The 22,935-nt window shown below is 38.0% G+C and overlaps 9 protein-coding genes across 9 annotated transcripts; 7 read left to right on the top strand and 2 right to left on the bottom strand. All coding sequences in view use genetic code 12, as the record gives it.

Annotated features, from left to right (window-relative positions):
* Positions 1–100: 100 nt before the first annotated feature.
* Positions 101–4,288, bottom strand: USO6 (Uso6p; the record flags this gene model as incomplete). Its single annotated transcript, XM_067690060.1, has 1 exon — positions 101–4,288. The coding sequence occupies one exon, from the start codon at positions 4,286–4,288 to the stop codon at positions 101–103; it is 4,188 nt and encodes a 1,395-aa protein (XP_067551348.1).
* Positions 4,289–4,806: 518 nt separating this feature from the next.
* Positions 4,807–6,474, top strand: I9W82_001326 (bifunctional choline kinase/ethanolamine kinase; the record flags this gene model as incomplete). Its single annotated transcript, XM_067690059.1, has 1 exon — positions 4,807–6,474. The coding sequence occupies one exon, from the start codon at positions 4,807–4,809 to the stop codon at positions 6,472–6,474; it is 1,668 nt and encodes a 555-aa protein (XP_067551347.1).
* A 95-nt stretch (positions 6,475–6,569) lies between these two features.
* Positions 6,570–7,700, top strand: PEX7 (Pex7p; the record flags this gene model as incomplete). Its single annotated transcript, XM_067690058.1, has 1 exon — positions 6,570–7,700. One exon carries the CDS (start codon positions 6,570–6,572, stop codon positions 7,698–7,700), a length of 1,131 nt encoding a protein of 376 aa, XP_067551346.1.
* A 485-nt stretch (positions 7,701–8,185) lies between these two features.
* I9W82_001324 (uncharacterized protein) lies at positions 8,186–10,831 on the top strand (the record flags this gene model as incomplete). Its single annotated transcript, XM_067690057.1, has 1 exon — positions 8,186–10,831. One exon carries the CDS (start codon positions 8,186–8,188, stop codon positions 10,829–10,831), a length of 2,646 nt encoding a protein of 881 aa, XP_067551345.1.
* An 897-nt stretch (positions 10,832–11,728) lies between these two features.
* I9W82_001323 (uncharacterized protein) lies at positions 11,729–12,790 on the top strand (the record flags this gene model as incomplete). Its single annotated transcript, XM_067690056.1, has 1 exon — positions 11,729–12,790. One exon carries the CDS (start codon positions 11,729–11,731, stop codon positions 12,788–12,790), a length of 1,062 nt encoding a protein of 353 aa, XP_067551344.1.
* A 575-nt stretch (positions 12,791–13,365) lies between these two features.
* On the top strand, positions 13,366–15,384 carry HGT5 (Hgt5p; the record flags this gene model as incomplete). Its single annotated transcript, XM_067690055.1, has 1 exon — positions 13,366–15,384. The coding sequence occupies one exon, from the start codon at positions 13,366–13,368 to the stop codon at positions 15,382–15,384; it is 2,019 nt and encodes a 672-aa protein (XP_067551343.1).
* Positions 15,385–16,910: 1,526 nt separating this feature from the next.
* Positions 16,911–18,320, top strand: I9W82_001321 (uncharacterized protein; the record flags this gene model as incomplete). Its single annotated transcript, XM_067690054.1, has 1 exon — positions 16,911–18,320. The coding sequence occupies one exon, from the start codon at positions 16,911–16,913 to the stop codon at positions 18,318–18,320; it is 1,410 nt and encodes a 469-aa protein (XP_067551342.1).
* Positions 18,321–18,626: 306 nt separating this feature from the next.
* Positions 18,627–19,403, top strand: RPL8B (60S ribosomal protein eL8; the record flags this gene model as incomplete). Its single annotated transcript, XM_067690053.1, has 1 exon — positions 18,627–19,403. The coding sequence occupies one exon, from the start codon at positions 18,627–18,629 to the stop codon at positions 19,401–19,403; it is 777 nt and encodes a 258-aa protein (XP_067551341.1).
* A 166-nt stretch (positions 19,404–19,569) lies between these two features.
* Positions 19,570–22,896, bottom strand: MRR1 (Mrr1p; the record flags this gene model as incomplete). The annotated part of the gene is made up of 2 exons (XM_067690051.1): positions 19,570–22,724; positions 22,800–22,896. 2 exons carry the CDS (start codon positions 22,894–22,896, stop codon positions 19,570–19,572), a joined length of 3,252 nt encoding a protein of 1,083 aa, XP_067551340.1.
* Between the last annotated feature and the right edge of the window lie 39 nt (positions 22,897–22,935).

Genomic DNA, 22,935 nt, shown 5'->3' with positions numbered 1-22,935 from the left:
TGACTCTCTCTAATGATGCTATATTAACGTATAAAGTATACAATAGGCAACTATACACCTAAGTATAGATAATGATTCAATCGTCGCTTAAATCATTCATTTAAAACTGCGTTTTTGACTTTTTCTTTTTCCCTTTCTTCAGTTTCAGTTTGGTTGGTGAGCTCGAATTCGACTTGGGTTTCGTGGGCTTGCTTGGACTTTCATTAATTGAAGTTGTATCCAAATTGACATCATCTTCATCATCATCATCATCAATGTTGCTTCTTCCATCGGCGCTTTCTTCATGACCCAAGCTTAAAGTATCATTGACATTTGATGTATCTTCGCTCGAAGTTGTATCTTGGCTTTGAGTTCTCTCTGCATCCTCCTCTGGCTTTTTATGAGTATCGCCGTTCTTTGACTCAGTTTCACTTTGCTCAACCGTACCTCCACTCGAGTTTTCTTGATTATCATCATTAGGGGATTCCTTTTCGCTGCTCTTTTTCTCAAGCTGTACATCCAGTTCAGGTTTTTGCTCTTTATCTTCCTTAACTTCATCGATTACTTGCTCGGTATGATCACGAGAATGAGCAATCTTATCAGCAACTTCGGAACCTACTGATGTAGATTCATCATCAGAAGCCTTCTTCTGAGCGTCGTTTGCTCTCGACAGGCTTGATTTTTCACTAGCGTCAGACTTGGAGGAAGAGTCTTGTACATCTTTCTCAGTTGTTGGATTTGACTCAACTGCAGGAGATGACCCTTTCTTATCTTCATTAGTCTTCAGAACCGTAGTGAAATCAGCTTTTTCAACACCACCTTCTTTCTTGTTTGGTGTTTGGGGAGCATCTACAGCCGATTTGGAATCGCTCACCTCGTTTTGAACGTGATTGTCATTTGGATCTTCTGTTTCTTTCGAAGATGATGGGTCCAAACTAGATTCTGATTTAGCACCTGTTGGTTTGTCATCACCAGCTTTGGAGTCCAGCTTTCTATCCACAGATGGGAAATCGGTATCAAGATTCTCTTCTTTGCCGAGCTTGCTTTGTTTGTCTTCAACGCCCTTGTTTTTATCCACCTCATCTTGATCGGACTTGTCCTTACCAGTTTCCACATCACCGATGTCTTTCTGCTTCTCATGATCAGTCTCATCATTTTCATCTGATCTGTTTGGTTTCTCTCCACTCTCTGCTTCAGCGGTTTTGTCACTACTTTTTTTGGGTTTTTCTCCCGTAGGTGCTTTCTTTGAATCCTCCTCTTCATCCTGCTCTTTTCCTACACTATTGATTCTTACCTCATCCTCTTTACTGCTTTGGTCGTCATTTTCATTTCTCAGCTTTTCCACTAAATGCAGGTTCTCAGCTACATCGTCTCCACTCTTATCAGAAGCTTCTGGTGTCTTCGCAGTTGAGTCATTTTTCTCCCTTGCATCCTTCAAATCTCTAGCAAAAGCTTTGAATTTTTGTTCACTAACGCTACGGGGCTCTTCAGTAGCTGTAACATCGTTGCTGTTGGTATCATTGGCATTAGAAGCCTTAGAATTATCTATCTCACTCTTGAATGCCTCAAATTTTGATTGGCTCTGGCTTTTCAGGTGAGAATCGTTTCCATTACCGTCACTTTCCTTTACCGGATCATCCGAGAGTGGATCAACAGATGGCACGGTTTTCTTACTCTCATCTTCATCCTTCTCTGCAGCCACAAGATCATATTCGCTCAAAATCTCTTTATCGGCCACAGTCTCTTCTTCAGCCAAAAATTTCTCGTCCTTGGCATTTTTTTCTTCAGCAATCACATCTTCACGTAATTTTTCATCTATTTTTTCCAAATTTGATTTGCTTTCGTCTGAATCAGCACCCTGGTTCGACGCAGTACCTTCTGACTTGCGTTCTAGATCAACTTCACTGGTGCTGCTCTTATCTTTACTTGGTCTTCCGGCTTCATGACTCGCCAGCTTTTCGCCATCACTTTTTCCCACATTTTCATCAGCAGGATCCAGTCCTTTTGTTTCAGACTCTTTAGGCTCGTCTGATGGTCCTTCAGCCGGTGTAACAGCATCCAGCTCCTTTGTCTTAGACTTTATACTTTTGTCAGGTGTCTCTTTAGCTTCGTTAGCACCCACAATATCCTCCTTCGTGCCAGAAGTTGGTGCAGGTGACGGAGATGCAGAATCTTTAAAAGTTTTAAAAATTGGGGGTGGTGGAGCAAAATCGGAATCAACGTCACTATTGGCATTTGAAGTGTCCTTGGTTGCCCAGACAGACGCAAGTGGTTGCTTTGCCTTGCTTTTTATGGGGAGGGTCGTGTCTTCTGAAACTGGCTTGGTTGTATCGTGAGTCAGGGACGGCGTTGCTTCTTTTACATTATTCTTGGAAACTGTGTCCTTGGTTGGCTTACTAGATGCTTTGTCCTCTTCGTCGTTGTCAATGTCCTTATCCTTAGATTGTCTTGCTTCCTCAGGCTTTTGCTTGTCCACTTCGTCATTACCAATATCCTTAGGTTTAGAATCTCTTGCTTCCTCAGGCTTTTGCTTGTCCTCTTCGTCATTATCGATGTTCTTATCCTTAGCATCTTTTTCATCTCCAGGTTTTTGCTTTTCTTCATTGCTATCAAGTTCCTCATCTTTAGCATCTCTTGGTTCCACAGGTTTTGGCTTGTCCTCTTTAGCCGCCTTAACTTTCAACAGAGAATCTAATGGTGGCAAAGAGGTTTCACCAATGACTCGATTTTGGTCCGCTTCGTTTTGGTCTACTTCCTTTTCACTCAAGTCTCCATTCGAATTTGGAGGGTCCAATGTAGTTCCATCTTTAGGCTTTGCCACTTCCTTTTCCAGGGGTTCTTTCAGTTTAGATTCACTTTGAGTAGTCTCTTCTTCCAGAGGTTTCTCCTTTAGGTTGTCCTCAATACGTTGATATGCATTTTGTAAAACCTCCTTCAATTTTGCCTCATCCAACGGTTCTTTAGCGAACTCACTTTCTACCAATTTTCGTGATTCAATAATAGAGCACAAGACCACCACATTTCTGGACTCTGCACCACTCAACTTTTCCTTTAAATCCGCAACTGCTTTCTGTAAATCGATATTACGAAACTCCTTTTTACTTGAAAGTGCTTTTTCTCTAGCAACTCTTGCTCTCAATTCTTCAATATACCTTTCAATTAACGTGAATGTATTCTTCGATGCCTTCTTTGTCAATATATCAAACTCATTTTGATCAACCTCTCCCAATTTTGTATCAGATATGTAGTCTTCGTCTGAATGATACTCCTCACCAGAAGAGACGGCACCATAACTCATACTACCTAGATCCAAATGTTTCGCAGTTTCAGCAAAACCAGAATCAAATCGTTTCAAATCTTCCACAAAGAATTCACATTTCTTGAAAAACGCCTGATAAACTTGTAACTCTTTGGTTGTTGAGTCAATTGTATCTGAAAGATCGCGGTTCTCATGCTCCAATTCGCTGACTTCATCCTTTAATTTTGCTTCTGAGCTGACAAGCATCTCGGCTCTCTCTCTAATATCAACCAAACTTTTCTGAGTGACGACGAGTTCATTGGAAACTTTAGCATAATCTTCATGCACGGTCTTATAATCTGATGTTACCTCTTCCAATTTCTTTTGCAGTTGATCATAGTCCTTGGTTAGCTGGTTATTTTTGGTAATTTGATGGGCGATGCTGTTTTCCAACTCGTCCGCTTTCTTCCTTAAGTCTTCATGCGATTGACGAAGCTCGATAATGATAGTTTCTTTCCCACTTTCACTTGTCCTAAAAAGCTCCTTCTGATAAAGCGATTCGCGATTCGCAGTGGCAATTGATTCTTCCAACTCTGCAATCCTTGAATCCTTCTCCACCGACAACTTTTCAATAGAAGTATTTAGTTGAAACCTGTACTCCTGAGCTAGCTTCTCACAATGCTTTTGCAATTCCTCTAAATTACTCTTTAACTGGTCACATTCGCGTTCCTTTGTTGCTATCTTCTTCATTGAATCAGACGCTGCCGATGTCAACTTTTCCTTCGATGCGAGTAATTCTTCATTCTTCAGAGCGTACTCTGTTAGCTGAAGCTCAAGTTGTGCAATTTGTTTCTTGGCTTGTTCAAGCTTATCAGACGCATTCTGGTTCGAAGCATCCAACTCCTTTTTATGTAGCAGGGCCTGCTCGTCTTTGGATAATTTGGATGACTTCACATACTTTTCATATTCCAATTGCACTGATCGTAACTTTGCGGATTTTGATTCATAAAGCTTGTAGAATACAGCTACTAAAACACACGCTAGAGTGGCTAGATAGATAGAATACGACATAGTGGCTAGTGAGGTGAAGAGCTTTGATCTTTACACAATGTTTTTTTTTTTTTTTTTTCCAACTAAGTGAACTGCGCTACCATGAATTATAACAAGACACCTTCTTATGCTATGGCTGTTGTAAATCAAGCCAATTGAGCCCCACTTCCTTATACTGCATGATTGGGGAGTCTTGAATAAAATTGTCTCTACAGATAGCTGATGGTATTCTGCTGGTTATCCCAATTGAGGTGTAGATAGTAGTCTTTATCATACGCTAAAATAGTACAACAGTATCTAGTGCGACCAAATTCCTAGTTTGGGCTCTGGAAAAATTAAATGCGTTGAATTATTTACCAAAAGTTTTTCCTTTTTGTCTAAAGAGATAACTTTGCAGCATTCATTAGAAACAGGTTTTCAAACACTTATCAAAGCTGCTAAGATTGTCTTGAATCATATCCTGTGATCGCTTCAACGTTTTTACTATACGCCAACCTTCACATCATTCAAAGTCACCTTTTATTCACCTCAATTCAATCATGGAGATATCCCCAGCAAGCTTAACACCGCGACCAAGATCAAGGTCAAGGACTAGGAATTCAACTGCCAACTCAAGGTCAACTTCAGCCACCAGAAGACCCAGCTTGTCAGGAACAAGAAAGTCTTTATCCAGCTCCTCTTTGAATAAGTTGACAATTACACCAACTCAAATCGATGATGAACGATCAGTGCCTTCAGTACAAGCTGTTTTGGATAATACATTACCAGCAGACTTTTTCAAACAGGATGTGATAGCATTAACTAAAGCATTGAAGATTCACAAATGGCATAAACGAAATTTGAATATACACAAGCTTAAAATTACAAGAATTTCAGGAGCGTTAACCAATTCCATTTATAAAATCGATTATGTGGATGAGGAACAGGATATTCATTTACCTTCATTGTTGTTGCGAGTTTATGGAAAGAATGTCGATGAATTGATCGATAGAGATAGTGAATTAACTACTTTGATCAAATTGTCGCAAAAGCGTATTGGTCCTAGACTATTGGGAATATTCACAAATGGAAGATTTGAGCAATTTTTGGAAGGATTTATTACTTTAACCAAAGATCAAATTAGAGACCAGGTGATTTCTCAAATGATTGGAAGGAGAATGAAGGATTTGCACTACAAGGTTGAATTGACTGAAGAGGAGTCCAGTGCACCAGTGCCCACATGTTGGAGATTGATTGAAAAATGGCTCAAGATATTCGAATTGGAGTACAAACCAGGGTTTGAAAAAGCTGGTGTTGATCTTCGAGATATCTTTATGATGGATTTTTCTGAATTCAAAAAGTTGGTGTTTAAATACAAGGGCTGGCTATTTGACAAGTACAAAGAGAACGGGTTCTCTTTAAACTACAAGTTTTGTCACAATGACACGCAATACGGAAACTTGCTTCTTCATAACTCATTTGACCCCGAGGAGATTATTATTGACACCCCAGCGTTGTCAAGTGAGAATTTACCTGAAGTTGCCATCAAATCCACCTCAAACAAAAAGGACTCAAACTTGGTGGTTATTGATTTCGAATACTCGGGACCAAACTTTCCTGCATTTGATATTGTAAACCATTTCAGTGAATGGATGTCCAATTATCATGACCCAGAAAAGTCGTACTTTATCAATGACAAAATGTTTCCAACCCAATTAGAGCAACTCAATTTCATCAAAGCTTATATTGAATATGACTTTCAACTACCATCGTCAAATTTGAAATCAGCAAAATCGGATGAGGAATTGTTGAATAATTCAGATAAACAAGCAGTCAGTATTATTCAATATGAGATTGAAAAGATGTTCAACGAGTGTGTTTACTGGCGTTCATCTGTGCAAATTTTCTGGGCTCTTTGGGGGTTGATCCAAAATGGGCCTATTGAAGCAAGGCCTGACATCAACAGAAAAGAGAGCGAACAAGGTGTCGACAGTATGTATAATATCACAGTTGAGATGGAAAAATACGGACTTCAAGATTTGGAAATAACTGCCGGTGATGCTATAACTTCAAGTGATGATGATTTTGACTACTTGAAATATAGTAATCAAAAGATCGCGATTGTGGTAGGTGATGCAATACAATTTGAGCTACTTAATAAGGAAGATATTGAGGCAAAGCATCATGATACCATCAAGTATTTGAGCTCCAAGACTTATAGCTTGTAAATAGATTACGTAATACTGCATACAAAATAGATCTTTTTCTCCAATCGAAAAATTCAATCGAGGCAACTCACCAAGACAGTCAACAACACATTTCCATGCTATCCTTTCGTACCAAGGGTTATAATGGCTACGGAGTCCAGTACTCTCCATTCTTTGATAACAAACTAGCGGTTGCAACAGCTGCCAACTATGGTCTTGTGGGGAACGGACGATTATTTATTCTAGACATTGAACCGCATGGACAGATAACGAGCCCTATATCATGGGAAACTCAAGATGGACTCTTTGACTTAGCTTGGAGTGAGATACACGAAAATCAATGCGTAGCAGCCAGCGGTGATGGTCTGATTAAATTGTTTGATCGCACTGTGCCTCAGTTCCCCATAATGCAATGGAATGAACATCAACGAGAGGTGTTTTCGGTCAATTGGAACTTGGTGGACAAGACAAACTTTGTCACGTCTAGTTGGGATGGCAGCATAAAGATCTGGACTAGTCAGAGGAAGGAGTCGATGCTTACATTAAACCCAGGTGGTACGGATTATACAACAATGGCAGCGCCAGTTGCATCGACAGCACAACCGCCACTTCTGCATCAACAACATCATCAAAGAAGTCAACATACTAGTACAAAGAACTGCATCTACTCAGCACAATTTTCACCTCATTCGCCGTCAATGCTTGTGTCATGTACTGGTGCTTCGCAAGTACAAATTTGGGATATTCGAACCCCACATCCATTACAATTACATTTTGTATCACATGATGGTTTAGAAACTCTTTCAGTTGATTGGAACAAGTATAAGTCAACAGTCATTGCATCTGGTGGAACAGATAAATCAGTTAGGGTGTGGGATTTAAGAATGGTTTCCAATTTAGACCAACCTTCAGCCCATTCACCCATGCCACTGCACCATCAACGGGGTCCAAGTGCGTTAAACCATTTTGTAGGCCATGAATTTGCTGTAAGGAGAGTCCAGTGGTCTCCTCACGATGGAAAAGAGTTACTAAGTACCTCTTATGACATGACAGCTAGAGTATGGAGGGACGAACTGGATGAACGTGCAAGGTTTTTAAATACAAAAACTGGTGGATTGAGAGGTGTGTTTAACAAGCATAGAGAGTTTGTCATAGGGTGTGACTACAGTCTTTGGGGAGAGCCTGGCTGGTGTGCTACTACTGGCTGGGATGAAATGGTGTATGTATGGGATTCAAAGAGACTATAAGAAGGACAAAATGGGCGATGCATGGTGGTAATTACGTATATAGAAATGATCTCGTAAAATTAGTGTGACCTTTTTCTGACACAATATGCAAATAGATCTTTCTATTCAGGTTTGCTTTCCTAACGTTCTTCTTCTGGTAAGTATGGATTCTAATGTTGCGTTGGCTTATGGAGTATTATACTGTATGGTATTTCCTAATTAGGCAAATTGATGATATTATGCAAACAATTTAAATTTTTGCACTAAATATTTTCAAATTGGACTAAATAGGAAAGCGAAAACAACCATATAATAATAAACAACACTCATTAAACTTCTTGTGTTTTGCAACTTACTAAATATGGATTGGGGAGGGAGATACGTTACTGCATTGTGCTTAGAGAGAGCTTTTGGTATTAAAAGGAGGGGAGAAGATTATATTTAGAGGAATCGAACTGCATCGTGATTTTTTTTAGACATAGTCTCCAAGCTAACGTATTTCAGTAATGATGGCTACTACTACAGTGACATTGAACTTGGCTTACAGCTTTAGAATTGACCCAAAGGCAACTAGAAAATCACCCAACTACCAAACTTATTACGAGACAAATAATGGATTATGGAAGACTCATTTGAATGATTTGACTGGGGAAACCTACAAGGTAATGGACAACTTGTCTAGACTAGTATCTATTTGTGACGAGATCAACCTGGCTGGAAGCTTGATAAATAATGTTGATTTAGTGTCGCCACTGATGAACAATCATCGTATTATCATCAACATACACGGTGAAGAATCATTTATAACCAAGTCCAAAACAAAGATACTCCATTCTTACAATTATATTAGTTCAAAGACGGTGACTCTTGACGAGTCGCAGTATATGAAAATCAATGAACAGTTTATCCACCAAATGAATAAATTATGCCAACGTTACCAAGTGGAGGTCATAATCAACAACGAAAGGTCATCTTTTAGCAAAAAAGCTTCAGAAACAGTCTACAGTATTCACGTAATTGGTCAACAAGATAATATAACATTTTTTGGCACCTCATTAAAAGTCTTGATTGACCTGCATTTGAATAATTACACCGTTGATTCTTATACGTTACCATTAAGCTTGATACCATTGACTGGTGGTGTAAACTTATCCAACTTTAAACAAATTGCCAAACAAACTAGCTCAAATATCTACATTCCTGATTTATTGCCTAATATTTTCAATTCCAACATTATCACTAGTAATTTCGATATGACAGTATGGATAACTGCTAAGCATGCCATGGATATAATTTCGACTAGATCAATCTTGGACAAGACATTTTATAAAAAGAGCCAACTTGTTTCTAAAAGGATTGACATGAGTCAATCGAAGCTTGATCTAATTCTTTTGCATAAGCAACAGGACATGATTGATTTGATGTTAAAACATGGGGTATTTATTCAATTACCCAGCTTAGGACAAACTAACGAATCAATTGTAATACAAGGATTGCGCACAGATGCTATTGATGAGTGTATCAAAGATATTGGCTCCATAGCAACTCTGTATTATGCAGTTTCTGGTATCTGTACTAACAAGACTGAAATTCTGCAATTGTGTCAATTCACAAAGACGTGCATTGTCGAATGGAGTGGAAACAATTTCGAAATTAATGGATATTACAAAGAGGTTAAATTTTTGATTCACCAGTTGTCGGTACTTTCATCAACCTTGAACGTACGTATTGAGGTTAACAACGACCAAAAAGATTTTATTAGTGGTAAAAAGAATGGCAAAGTGGTTAAAATTCTTAATCAAGTCAACAATATCCCATCCATCAAGTTTGTTACATTTAATGAGCATCGCTTCTTTATCGACATTGAGTCTACTTCATCAATAATCAGTCAAGTTGTCGACTTGATTGAATTGGAATTACCCCTGGAGTTGAAATTCAATATCCCTGAAGTATTCCACAAGTCAATAATTGGTAATGGTGGATCAATGATTCAATCAATCATGAAAAAGTATAATGTGTTTATTAAATTTTCATCCAATTATGATACATCAACCAATGTGTATTCATTGACACGCCAATCCAATGTCTTGATCAAATGTCCTCAAAAGAACATGGCCAATATACCCTTTGTTAAGCAAGAGATTGACGATTTGGTGTTGAAGTATTGTATGAACGATGTCCAACAACAAAATGTGTCCATCTACTACAATATGAAGTTTCAAATTATGATGAGCCAGTATTTGATGTTGGTCAATAACAACAAACTCCATCTAATTAACCAATATGAACACGACTACAATTCATTTATTGATTTCCCAAGTTCAATTGATGCATTCAAGTCCAGCAATGTTGTTGAATTTAACATTAAAGGATCAGAATCAAAAATCAAGTCATGTGCCAAACAATTGCAAGCTATTCTTCCATCAAGTTATGAATTCAGATTTTCTGGTAATTCAAGCAAGTTTAATCAATATTTTAAGTCCACTAGAACATTTGAAGATGAAGTTGTCATTCCCTTTAGGATCTTGTCTGGTTTTGATGTAATTGTTAATCAAACATCATTGAATTCGGAACTGCCATATTATCAAATTGTTTTATCGTACTATTGTGATACCAAATTACACGAAGCTATTGAATCAATAAGTTTCTGGTTGAAAGAGCGTGGATTTACTCTTCATGAAAAGGGCCAAATGAAGTTTAACTCCATTTTGGAATCGTCTTTATCATCACCAATCAAGATCAATCGTTTCTCAAATCAAGTACCATTACAATCAATCACCAATGTCAATATCAATATGACAACTACTCCTACTGGCTCACCAATGAGAAAGTTACAACAAACAAATTTGGCACCAGCAGCAGCAACATCATCGCCAATCAAAAACTACATGGTGTCTCCATCAAGACAACAATTGATGATGTCGTCACCTATTAGAAATGGCATGTACCTGCCCTTGACTACACCTCAATCTCCAACTAAACAAAGGAGGCACATACAACAATCGCCAGTAAAGTTCAACGGTTATGGATATGACCAGCAACAACAACAACAACAACAGCAACAACAACAACAACCATTGGTGACGTTGCTGCCGGTCAAGTTTAATTTGGAGCCAGCACTTGGCAATGGAAACTATGTATACAATGTATAAGCAAATAACGAATAAAGAAAAAGAGATTAAAGAAAGCGCATGTTTAGTGAAGCCAGCCGGTTAAAACTGGAAAAGTAGTGAGGTGAGATACTGCAGTGTGATAGGAGCTCTTCTTTACCCAGTAGGGTACACCCCATACTCTTATCAGATTATATATTCTTTGAGGAACTTAGTATGCTCTTCACTATTTTGTTGGGTTTTGCGCGGGTATTAAAAGTAGAATTTAGCCGAGGTTGAAGAGGGATTTTTCCGTTTTTTCTCTTTAATCTGTTTGAAGTTTTTACAATCTGCCGATGGGATGGAACAAATTCCAAGTACAGTAAAAGTGATTCCTTGTGAGTAGCCAAGCCAGAGCCCACGTATTGAGTAAGTTTGCTATATATGGTAGGTCCGGTACGCCAGTGCCTCAGATTCGACATGCTTCTGGTCACTCGTATCCAATCAAACATAAAATCGGAGTTTAAAAAAAAATCTACCCAACATTCTGTTGGTTTTGTGTGTACAAGTAGTAGTAAGTAAAACAAAGAAATGAAAAAAGTCAGACGCAGGTTTACCTAAAATGGAACAATCCATACAGAACTAATAATAACAATACACACACACACCCACCAAGGACATGTAGTCTCATCTATTTATACATCAAAATGGTACAAAACCAAAAGAGCTTAACACAGTAGAGGAAAAAGGTAAAAGTAAATAAATCTTTGGGTCTTTCTTACTAGCATTTGATTTTTTAGCGCAATACATAACCCTGCTTTGTCGTGTTTGTTTTCTCGTATAAAAATGTCTGAAAATTTCCCATTTCATCATCTTCGTCTTCTTCTTCTCATCTCAAAATACAAGTCAGCTTTAGACACCACCACATATTCCCACACAACATTACCTATTTAAGAGACAATGTTGATGAAATTTGGTCTTCCTAGTGCAGAGGCCTGGAGCAAATTTCCAGTGTTTGAAACGCCGATCCCTCCGAGTCCATTCACTAATCAATATTTAACTCAATTGTATGAATTCACAATGAGAGGATCTACTCCGTTGACTATTGCTATTATTTATTTCACTTCGGTACATCTTATGAATAAAGTTGTTAGAAATAGACAAATTCGAAAACAACACCAATTGGAAAAATCAAGCAATGACAAGCAGACCCAGGGTAAAAAGAGATTACCAGCTGCTCCTTATTCCATCGCCAAGACTTCACTTTTCAAACTTTTTGTCATTTTGCATAATATCTTCTTATGTGTTTATTCGGTATGGAGTTTTATTAGAATGACTTCAACCATTGCATCCACCATGGACATTTACAAATTAGAATTGATTCCATCATTTTATGAAAGTTTGAAAATTGAAAATTACACTTTACAAAAATTAGATGTGTTTTTCCAAAGTGTTTGTGATCCAAATAGTGGAATTTTTTCAAGAGTAATTACATCAGCTCAAGGGATGCATAATTTGGAGATTTTAGGGTTTTGGTTTTATATCTCCAAATTTTATGAAGTTATTGACACACTTGTTATTCTTCTTAAAGGACGTCCATCCTCCTTATTGCAAAGTTATCATCATGCAGGAGCAATGATGTGTATGTGGGCAGGAGTTAGATATCAATCACCACCAATTTGGATTTTTGTTGTATTCAACTCATTTATCCATTCGTTGATGTATTTCTACTTTACATTATCTTGTTTACATATTAAAGTTCCCCAAGTGTTTAAAAAGCTGTTGACATCAATGCAAATTACTCAATTTGTTCTCGGAGGAAGCATTGCAGTATTGCATAGTTTTGTTTGGATTATTGACACCAACAAGATGGTTAGTCCTGAACATATGGAATTGGTTAATTGTATCGGTACTCCAGAAAAGGCATTGCCATTGTTGATTAATGTTGCATATTTGACACCATTGACTGCATTATTTGCTGCTTTTTACATTGAGAGTTATTTCAAATCAAAGAAGGTATAAACTGTGCACCTAGATAGAAATAGCAGTTACATTTGTAGATAGTTTTATCATTAATAAACAATTCTTTTAATTTTTTTTGATTGTGGGTGCAAAATAAAGTTTATAATTTTATTTTTTATTGACCCTCGCCGCCCCCCAGCTCTCCTCCCCCGCCTCGCAATAATCATGCAGCAGCATACTTTTCAAAAGCTTAATATGTAGTTTAACGGTACCTTATTTTGTTTTATACAAATCAGTTTTCAATATACTTCCTTTAGACTGTACTTGCATTGTAATATACAAGACCAGCAGTCTTTCCTCTTCCAACCAGCCCACACGGAGAGAGTTAATGACCGAACTTTACACAAAAATTACGTCACTGAAAAACACCAACAAACGAAAATTAAAACACACACAAGAAAAAACAATCAATCAATTCAACAAACACAATCCAGACTCTCAAATATTCAAACAAGTTTCAACTAAAGGACACTTTACTAAGGTAGTAAAAGAGTTCATAAACATAGGCGATCAATCAAATACACACACATATATACATATTCTAGTAGCTGAAGGTCAATGAGTCGAGTGGGAAAATGTCATATAATCCACTAAGCAATCATCAAGATCCATTTTCTGACCAAAACATCTTATCCATTGAAGAACCGGCATCTATTCACGCCACCGAACCATTAACATCTTCACCTCCCGGGGAACAGTCTACTTTTACTAATGATGATGCAAAAGCCAACAGTAGTAAAAACTTTAAACATAGTGAATTCGGAAGTAGTCTGCTGGAACATGCAGAAGAAGACGAGGATGAGGATGATTTTGACAGATTCGACCCTATACAGTTTAAGCATTCAGGAGAGGACAAAGACGATGATTTAGAGCGCAGCTCTTCTGATTCATTTACTGATGAATTTGGAAATCATTACGCAATAGATTTCAACAATAAAGCCTATACGCTGAAACTTACATTTAAAGGAAACAGATTGGTCTATTTCACATCAGCATTTGTCAGTTTATTTGTCAGTTTGTTTGGGTATGAGCAAGGTGTTTGCAGTGGTATACTTGCCTTTGATACGTTTAATGGGTTTTTCAATTCACCGGGGCCAGCCATGATTGGGTTTGTTATTTCAATTTTGGAAATTGGTGCCATGGTAAGCTCCATATTAGTGGCCAAAATATCTGATTCTTTTGGTAGAAAAAGAACCATATTGTTGGGTACGTTTATTTTCATGATTGGTGGTTTATTACAATCATTTTGCCCCAATATGTTTGTTTTTGCTGTGGGGAGAGTGTTTAGTGGAATTGGTGTGGGAATCCTTTCAACCATTGTTCCATCTTATCAATGTGAAATTAGTCCAAGTGAAGAAAGAGGTAAATTGGTTTGTGGTGAGTTTACTGGTAATATTACCGGGTATGCCCTTAGTGTTTGGGTTGATTATTTTTGTTATTTTATTCAAAATATTGGCGATACAAGACAAAAGCCTCATTCCTTTTTAGCTCATTTGAGTTGGAGATTGCCATTATTTATTCAAGTTGCAATTGCATTTGTATTATTTATTGGTGGATTTTTCATTGTTGAAAGTCCTCGTTGGTTATTAGATAATGATATGGATCAGCAGGGCTTTAATGTCTTGAGTTTGTTATATGATTCTCATCCCAAATCAACTAAACCCAAAAGTGAATTTTTCATGATCAAAAATTCAATCTTACGTGAACGGAAAATGACTCCTAAAGCAGAACGTACTTGGAAACACTTATTAAGACATTACAAGAAAAGAGTATTTGTTGCTTGTTCATCATTGATTTTTGCCCAATTGAATGGAATCAATATCATTTCGTATTATGCACCACTGGTTTTCCAAGAAGCTGGCTTTGATGATGCCGGTGCGTTATTAATGACCGGAGTTAATGGTATCATATACTTACTATCAACTATCCCACCATGGTTTCTTGTTGATCGATGGGGTAGACGACCAATATTGATTAGCAGTGGATTAGCAATGGGTATTTGTTTAGTCTTGGTGTCAGTTTTCATGCTTCTTAATCGATCATATACTGCTTCAGTTGTTGCAGTGCTAGTCATTATTTACAATGCGTCCTTTGGGTTCGGATTTGGACCTATTCCATTTTTGTTATCTGGAGAATCATATCCACTTTCAGTTAGATCCAAGGGAGTGTCACTTGCAGTCGCTTGCAACTGGTTGAGTAATTTTATCGTTGGTTTATTTGCCCCCATCATGCGTCACAATATCAAATGGGCCATGTACTTATTCCCTGCTGGCTCATGTTTTATAAGTATCGTTTGTGTTATATTGTTTTACCCAGAAACCAAAGGTATTGAATTGGAACAAATTGACGAAATTTTCGATGAGTTTTACTCAATCAATCCATTCAAACGAGCTGTGGGTAGCTTTGGCATGATTTTGCGAAGGAGAAGGAAAATCAGAGACAAACAGAGTAGACGATTACATGCAAAGTATAATAGATTGAATGATGGACAGCAGCGAAGATCAAGAGACTTTGCTACAGGTGGTGCAGACGACGATGAGACTTTTGAACTACAAACATTAAATGATATGGATTATGAGAATCCAGATATATAGGTTTTAAGCAATACAAAAAAAATGTTAGATTGGATTAGAGCTGTCAATGGATCTCGATTGATCACAAATACGTCAATGCCGACTATAAGCGAGGCAAGCACAAACAAACAAAAGTCTTTGTAGTCTTTGTAAGGCAATATTGTTCTTACAAAATGCCATATTCAGTTTGCCACATTTTTTAATTGAAAGAAAACGGCATTTGAACTCATTTGTGAAGAAGCTTTTTCTAAAAATAGTCTTTGTGTGACCGTTTTTTTTCTTGTAATCCAGATCTAGAACCTTATTCTTTTTCTTGATGCCTTTCAATTTCAACTACTTGTTGCAAGTCTATGAGACGCGTGGGGAAGCTGAGAGTTGAGAACAATAAGCATGTTGCTAACAGAGTCAAATTTAAAGGTTATGATACCCCAGAATATAACTCCGATGGAATCTAAACTTTTAATTTTGGCGTTAGAATTGTGCCAAAATTTATCCAGGTGTAAATGTAGAGAGATAACGAATAAACGAATAGAAAAGAGCCACAGTTTCCACAGTTGAGTGACCAATTTGACATGCACAGCAACTGTAACATAATTTTGTTTCCGACGTAACTGATTAATATATGACCGTGATTTCCCTTATCTCTGAAATTCCCAACAGAAGCGCAATTTTATCTACAATTTAACCCACTTTACTTTAGTTTGCTATAATCTGAACTCCGTTCTTTTTTTTATGATCATCCATTTTTCTTCTGACTGCTAAGAGCTCCAACGGTGATAATTAGATCGACTCCGTGACAGAAGTGGGGCTGAGAAAAGGTGAAAGGGTGAGAGAGAAAGAAATGGATCATTTGCGTGGATATAATGTATATGGCGTTAAAAAGTTCTTTTTTCGGCGGTAGATTTTTCCATACGGCATCAAAAACGAAAATCGTACAATTTCAAAAAAAGATGATTATGTGCTCCTTTATCTTTAATCTGCAGTCTGTTTTAACACACAATACAAAGGGATGACATTCTTACCAGTTGACATAGGATTGCCGTAGAAGAGAAGCAGCTATCTTCATACTCTCTTAATGGTCTTCCATCTGTAGGTCAGCGGTACACATGCAATGCAACATAACAAGAGTGTATAGTAGAGACATTCTACAAATTTTAGACGAAAGACCTTTGAATAATGGTGCAGTGCATTTTGTTGTGGTATATAACACAAAAATGTAAAGTAAAATCTGACGAAGAAAAGAAAGCAGAACGTACTTCTGTACTTCTGTACATAAAAAAACACACAAATTTCCAACTCCTTTATTTTTTTAAACACTACATTAGGTCTTCATTTTTACCTTTGAATACAAATACGACCACGTCAGCAGCCTATAGACCAATAACATTTACTTTATTCTGCATTCAGGACTCGATATTATTTTCATATTATTTTTTTGGGTCGCATCACTATATTATATTTCCGCTTTGTTCCATTGGTTCTAAATATTCTTTACCAGACAGATTATGCAAACATAAACTTAACCAACACTTATTACTTTGGCAAGGATGTATATCGATATGGATCAGGAACCAGAGTCTAATCCAGAGTTTCAAGAAGAAGTACATGCTCTGCAACAACAACACCGCCCACTCACATCGACTAAAAACAAACCTATCAAGATTCAAAAATATAGGGCAAATGTACCGTCAAAAGAGAAAATACCAACTACAATTACACCGTCTAAAGCACCATTTTTGAAGCACCCATTGGATGACTCCTTTGATGAGACCAATTCAGATGAAAGTAATTGTTCAGAAGAGGAGTACGACTCGCTAGACGATATATCATACTCTTCCTGCTCAACTTCATCAGATCAGTTTAAAGAACCTTCATTCCTTCAAAGCTACCCATCATACTACTCAACTAGCAACAATTCAAGTTGTGGCCACAGTATAGAAAGCAGCAGATCAGGAATTTCGTTACTTTCTTTAAACGGGTCTTCACCATTGTCTTTGACCAGCACTCCGTCCACTACAACGGCATTTTTGACAACCACATCTTCAACTGTAGCTGCTCCAAGGGTCATAGAGGCGGATACAAAGTCACTTACGCCATACTTGACACCGAGTTCTTCACCACTTTCCACGTTTGTTTCATTTGAAGCTCCAAGCAAGTCAGAACCATTAACCAAATCTCCCAAGCTCCACAAAGCTACCTCAAGAGAATGCTTGAGTAAAGTGCTCGACAAATACCAACCAAAACAATCTCTTTATTCCAATCTTACAATATCACTAAAGGCAATAAAAGATAGACTTGTCTCAAGAGCATTATCAGATGTCAGTGTGGATATAATTTCAGTTGCGGAGGAGAAACCAGCAGCAGTCATTGCCGAGGAAGTTCCATCACAGGAATTGATCACATTCTTTGAAGCCAAACATGATCATGACATTAGTCAAGAACAAATCAAGCCATCCTTTAAGAACAGAGACCATCGTATCAATCCACAGTTTCTTAGACTATATGCGTACGATTACAATGCACGTGTCAATTCGAAAACACTTCCCAATCTGCTTTCACAAGAGGAGTTAATGTCCATCATTGTGAATAATCCACATTTGAAATCATTTCATAAAAAGTACAACATATATCACATCTCCAACTCGTCAAGAGAAAAGCTTTGGAACTCAGTAGTGCTCAAGCCTAGACTTGACAAGTCTCCAGACCAAAGTATCGATTATGAGGATTACATTTGTGTTGCTGATAATCTGGTGGTCACTCATACGCCATCACTAACAAGAAAGCATAGTAAATATTTACCGTGGGATTTGAAGCCAAGTATAAAACCAGCAGGAGTCTTGCCTGGTGGTAAGTGGGAGTTTAATGGCAAAGCTCCCAATCTGGGGGTATCTAAAACTCAATTTACAGTTAAAGGGTGGTGCAATAGCAGGTGGGTGGCTAAAACAGAAATAAAGTAGCAGCATTGCTATAAGAAGAGGGGCTTAAATGCCAAAGGATATATTCAGTTCGGGTTTAATATAGTTTTAATAACGGGGTAGATTTTATAGATTTCAATCGATTTAAGTTTAAAAGACTATCGTGTAATTGTGACACTGTTTTGCGACACTAACTTTTCAAAAAACAGTCCCACCACATCACATGACCAAGTTGGGCTCTTCGCACGCAAACATTACTGCGAACAAAGACAATATTCTTTCACGCAAAAAATAAATTTTCAAGAGAGCGGTTTATCCATCCCTATAACCAGATCAACAGTAAATACCATGGCTCCAAAAGGAAAGAAGGTGGCACCAGCCCCATTTGCTGCCAAGTCAAGCAAAACCGCTGAAGCTAAAAACCCATTACTCGAATCTACCCCAAAGAACTTTGGTATTGGTCAATCAATCCAACCAAAGAGAAACTTGTCTAGATTTGTTAAATGGCCAGAATACGTTAGATTACAAAGACAAAAGAAGATCTTGTCCCTCAGATTGAAGGTCCCACCATCTATCGCTCAATTTAACCACACTTTGGACAAGAACACTGCTACTCAAGCTTTCAAATTGTTCAACAAGTACAGACCAGAAACTGCTGCTGAAAAGAAGGAAAGATTGACCAAGGAAGCTGCTGCTGTTGCTGAAGGTAAATCCGCTAAGGATGCTTCACCAAAGCCAGTTGTCGTCAAATACGGTTTGAACCACGTTGTTTCCCTTATCGAAAACAAGAAGGCTAAATTGGTTCTTATTGCCAACGATGTTGACCCAATTGAATTGGTTGTCTTTTTACCAGCTTTATGTAAGAAGATGGGTGTCCCATACGCTATCGTCAAGGGTAAGGCTAGATTGGGAACTTTGGTTCACAAAAAGACCTCATCTGTTGCTGCTTTGACTGAAGTTTCATCTGCTGATGAAGGTGAATTATCAAAATTGATTTCAACTATTGACGCTAACTACTTGCAAAAATACGAAGAAAACAAGAAACACTGGGGTGGTGGTATCATGGGTTCTAAAGCTAACGACAAATTGGCTAGGAAAGCTAAGGCTGCTGCTTCTGCCGCTTAAACTAGTAGAAGTTTAACTTGTATAGTAATTACAAAATCATTTAATCGGATAATGGGCTTGTAGGAGCGGATGTAACTGTGAAGAGGAATTCATAAGAGATAGAACAATCGTAGAATCACACTACAAAGGCAATAATCACAAACTCTCATATTAAATACAAACTTTGTTAGTTAGAAAACACTTGATCAAGAGGTAGATCGTTAAAAAAATCAAACAGATTGACATCATCCATTCCTGCAGTCGCCACATACCCAGGCGTCACAGGCACATCGACTGGGTTGAAAGCAGCTCCGCTTTGCCAGTTTGGAGTGGGAGGCATTCCGAAACCTCGTTGGGGAGGAACATAAGATCCCGAGTTTCCAACTGATTGCTGTGGCTGCTGTTGTGCTTGTGGCTGTGGTTGTTGGTGCTGCGGCTGTAGTTGATAATTTTGAAAACTCAGTTGTTGCTGCAGAGGTTGGGGTGTTCCATAGTTCACTGGCTGACTTTGCTGCTGCTGGTTTTGGGACAACAATTGCAACCAAATACGATCGATTTCCTCGTTATTGAGATAGTCCAAGCCAAACTCTTTAGTAAACTCACCAACTGAACTATCACTGGTTGGGGTTGATAGATTAACCGAGTCTCTAGATGTTGATGAAGCAGACGATGCGTCGTTACTCGAATATTGACTGTAGGTAACATCATTGCAAAATTCTTTACCCATCATATCAACTTTACCCAACTTACGCAATGTACCTTCACACAAATTAACCAATTCTCTTATTTGTGCAGTCGAGAAGTTGGGGAATCTGACGCTGTGATTAGCTTTAACAAGATCGTCATTATAGAAATCCATTGACGTAACCACTTTCAAGAAATACGAATGACTTTTTGTCAATTTCCAAGCATAAAAATACCTTGAACTCAATTTCGATACTGCTGCAATTGAAACTTCAGCAGATCTAGTTAAACAAGAAGAAAACTTGCACAACTCTTTATAGTATTCATAGTAAGCATTATCCGTCATGCACCTCGATGCATGATCAGCTTGCGATTTCAATCTGTAAATGGTCAAGTTAACTCTGATTATCACGGCTATATTGAGTTGATTTAATTTATGAATAATCTGCTGTAACTTGGGATTGATAAACATGTCGCAAATCACGGCACTATTACCCATCAATTCAAAGTAATGTGGCATTAAATCTATAGCGGCAATTTGAACAATCTTTTTGAGGTAAAAATAGGTTAGTTGGACATCCTTATTTTCATAATGGAGGAAAATATGATAAAAGGTGGACACAAGGAATGATTTCATAGAAATATAGTGCTTGGCAGGGAAATTCCTTGCAAAAACATGAGTGCTATACGTATTCGTTTGCAAACACTCTCTCAAAGAACCATACGATTGATTCATTCTCACCTCCAACTCACTGATTAAGTTCGTCAACTCGCTAAGCTTAGTCTTTCCAGTCAAGCTAAGTATCCTATTAAGAAGTTGTCTTAAAACATTTTGCATTCCATTATCTTTAGCAAAGTAGAGGCCAGTAATGTACTTGTCTAATTCCTTATTCTTCAAATTGGAGTTCTCTTCGGTCGCGTACGGAAATTTTGTATCGTAGCTATCTGGATTGATAAGCATAGGACTTCCGTACGAATAAGCCTGGTAGAGATCGGACATGACAATGAGATGCCATATCTTCCTACCAATATGGTTCTTTTTCTTGTCCATTAATACATCAGGAAAACTCTCAGGCTCACGGTTGAGCCCTAAAGAAAATGCCATCTGAACCACCAACGCGGAAAGACCATTTGAATCTGCTCCATCACCGTCATCACCATCTTCAGGAGCAAACATGTAGTAAATCTTCATAAACAATGCTAACTGAATCAAAGGCAAATTTGCTCTTCTCAATATATCAAATTGATAAAAGCAAAATCTTGCAATTTCAATAACTTCAAGACCAATTGGGTTCTGCATAAGATACTTTGTATCTTGAGCTTTCGGACTAGGATCGGTTGTGTTTAATCTTTCTTCATTTTCCAGTGCCTTATTTGAAAAGAGTGACAAATATGCCAACCTCATTGCTATTAATAAGGTCCCCACCAAAGCCAAGTCTAGTCTCTTTTCAATCTTTAATTCTTTGAATGGAACATCATCATATGAACGAGGGCCAAAGACCTTTTTGGTCCATCCAATAAACTCCTCCTCATCCAAAAAGGGCATAAATGGATAGCACCATTCAAAAAACCTATCAATTAATTTCCAAACCACTTTCTTGCTTGGAAGAATTTTCCGGATTCTATCAATCAATAATAACTCACAACCAAGTTGATTGTCAAACAATGTCAACTCCAACTGTAATGTCTCCTTATTAGGCTTTGACTTCAACTTGGATTTAAGCATGTTGTAAGGTACAACATCGTTGTATCCATTGGTCTCCAACATCCGCTTACGAAATTTAATGTCGGACTCGTTATTGTCACTAACAACAACTTGTGTATTCTCCTGGGTCACTTCATTGCTAACGGGGCAAACAATAAAATTTTGTGAGCTTTCCTTTTGCTTGCTTATAAATCCCCAAAGTGCGCTCAACCCTTCATCTCGTTTCATCATCGAAGTCCAGGCAAATGGTCCATAATTAACTCTCATAAAATCTTTGCAACACACAGAAGAATAATGTTCATAAAAATTGATAGTCTCTACTTCATTCAAATAAGGGTTAACGCCCAGCAAGTTGGCTCTTGACTCAGGGGGAATATAGTTTGGAGACGTCGCTGTGGATGCAATCAGATGACCGGACATTGAACTGCTCACTGGAGACTCATGAGACGAGGGCATATGATCTTTTAAAGAAGGTAGTTGTATTGTGGAAGGAGTCCTCGTATTTGACAAGTTGTAAATGGTTGACAACAGAGGCTGTACTGTTGGGCGAGGCAACACTGGTGAAGGAACTGAATACGGCATTGTTTGGGGAAATTTGAAATTCTTGTTGCCTGGTGCATAGTGGTTTGGTGAATTTCCACTACCATGATCATTTTGATGAAGGTTACTTTCAATAGACTCCAATCTTTGTTTCAACATTTTGATTTCAAGCAACGAGTTTGATAATTGTTCCGAATCTTTCAGCTTCTTGCTGCTACTGCTATCTTGACTCGTGTTGCTTCTCTTTCTGCTTGATGAAACAGAAGAGCCCGCTGTATTACTAGGAGAAACAGTGTTTACAAATTGTAATGGTTGTTTTGCGCTTTGCTGATATGGTTGAAACTCCGGGCCTGGTTGTTCTGCTAAATCATTGAATCCTTCTTCATCATACGAACATCGAATGTTGCCCCTGGCTTTCACACAGTTTGAGCATGGTAGTTTTCGGTCACATTTGATTTTTCTCTTTTTACAATTTATGCAGACCATACTCGGTCTTTTTCTTCTGCGATGTTGCTGAGTGGGCTGATTTTGTTCCTCTTTTATCACGGCTTGTGAAGGAGGCTGAACATCTGCTGAGGCTGACATGACTTAGCACAAATCTATCGATTTCAAAGTTACGATGGA

This window comes from Candida metapsilosis, assembly GCF_017655625.1.
Source record: "Candida metapsilosis strain BP57 chromosome Unknown scaffold1, whole genome shotgun sequence".
Lineage (NCBI taxonomy): Eukaryota > Fungi > Ascomycota > Pichiomycetes > Serinales > Debaryomycetaceae > Lodderomyces > Lodderomyces metapsilosis.
The sequence above is the reverse complement of the archived record's forward strand: the minus strand, read 5'-3'. Positions and strand labels throughout refer to the sequence as shown.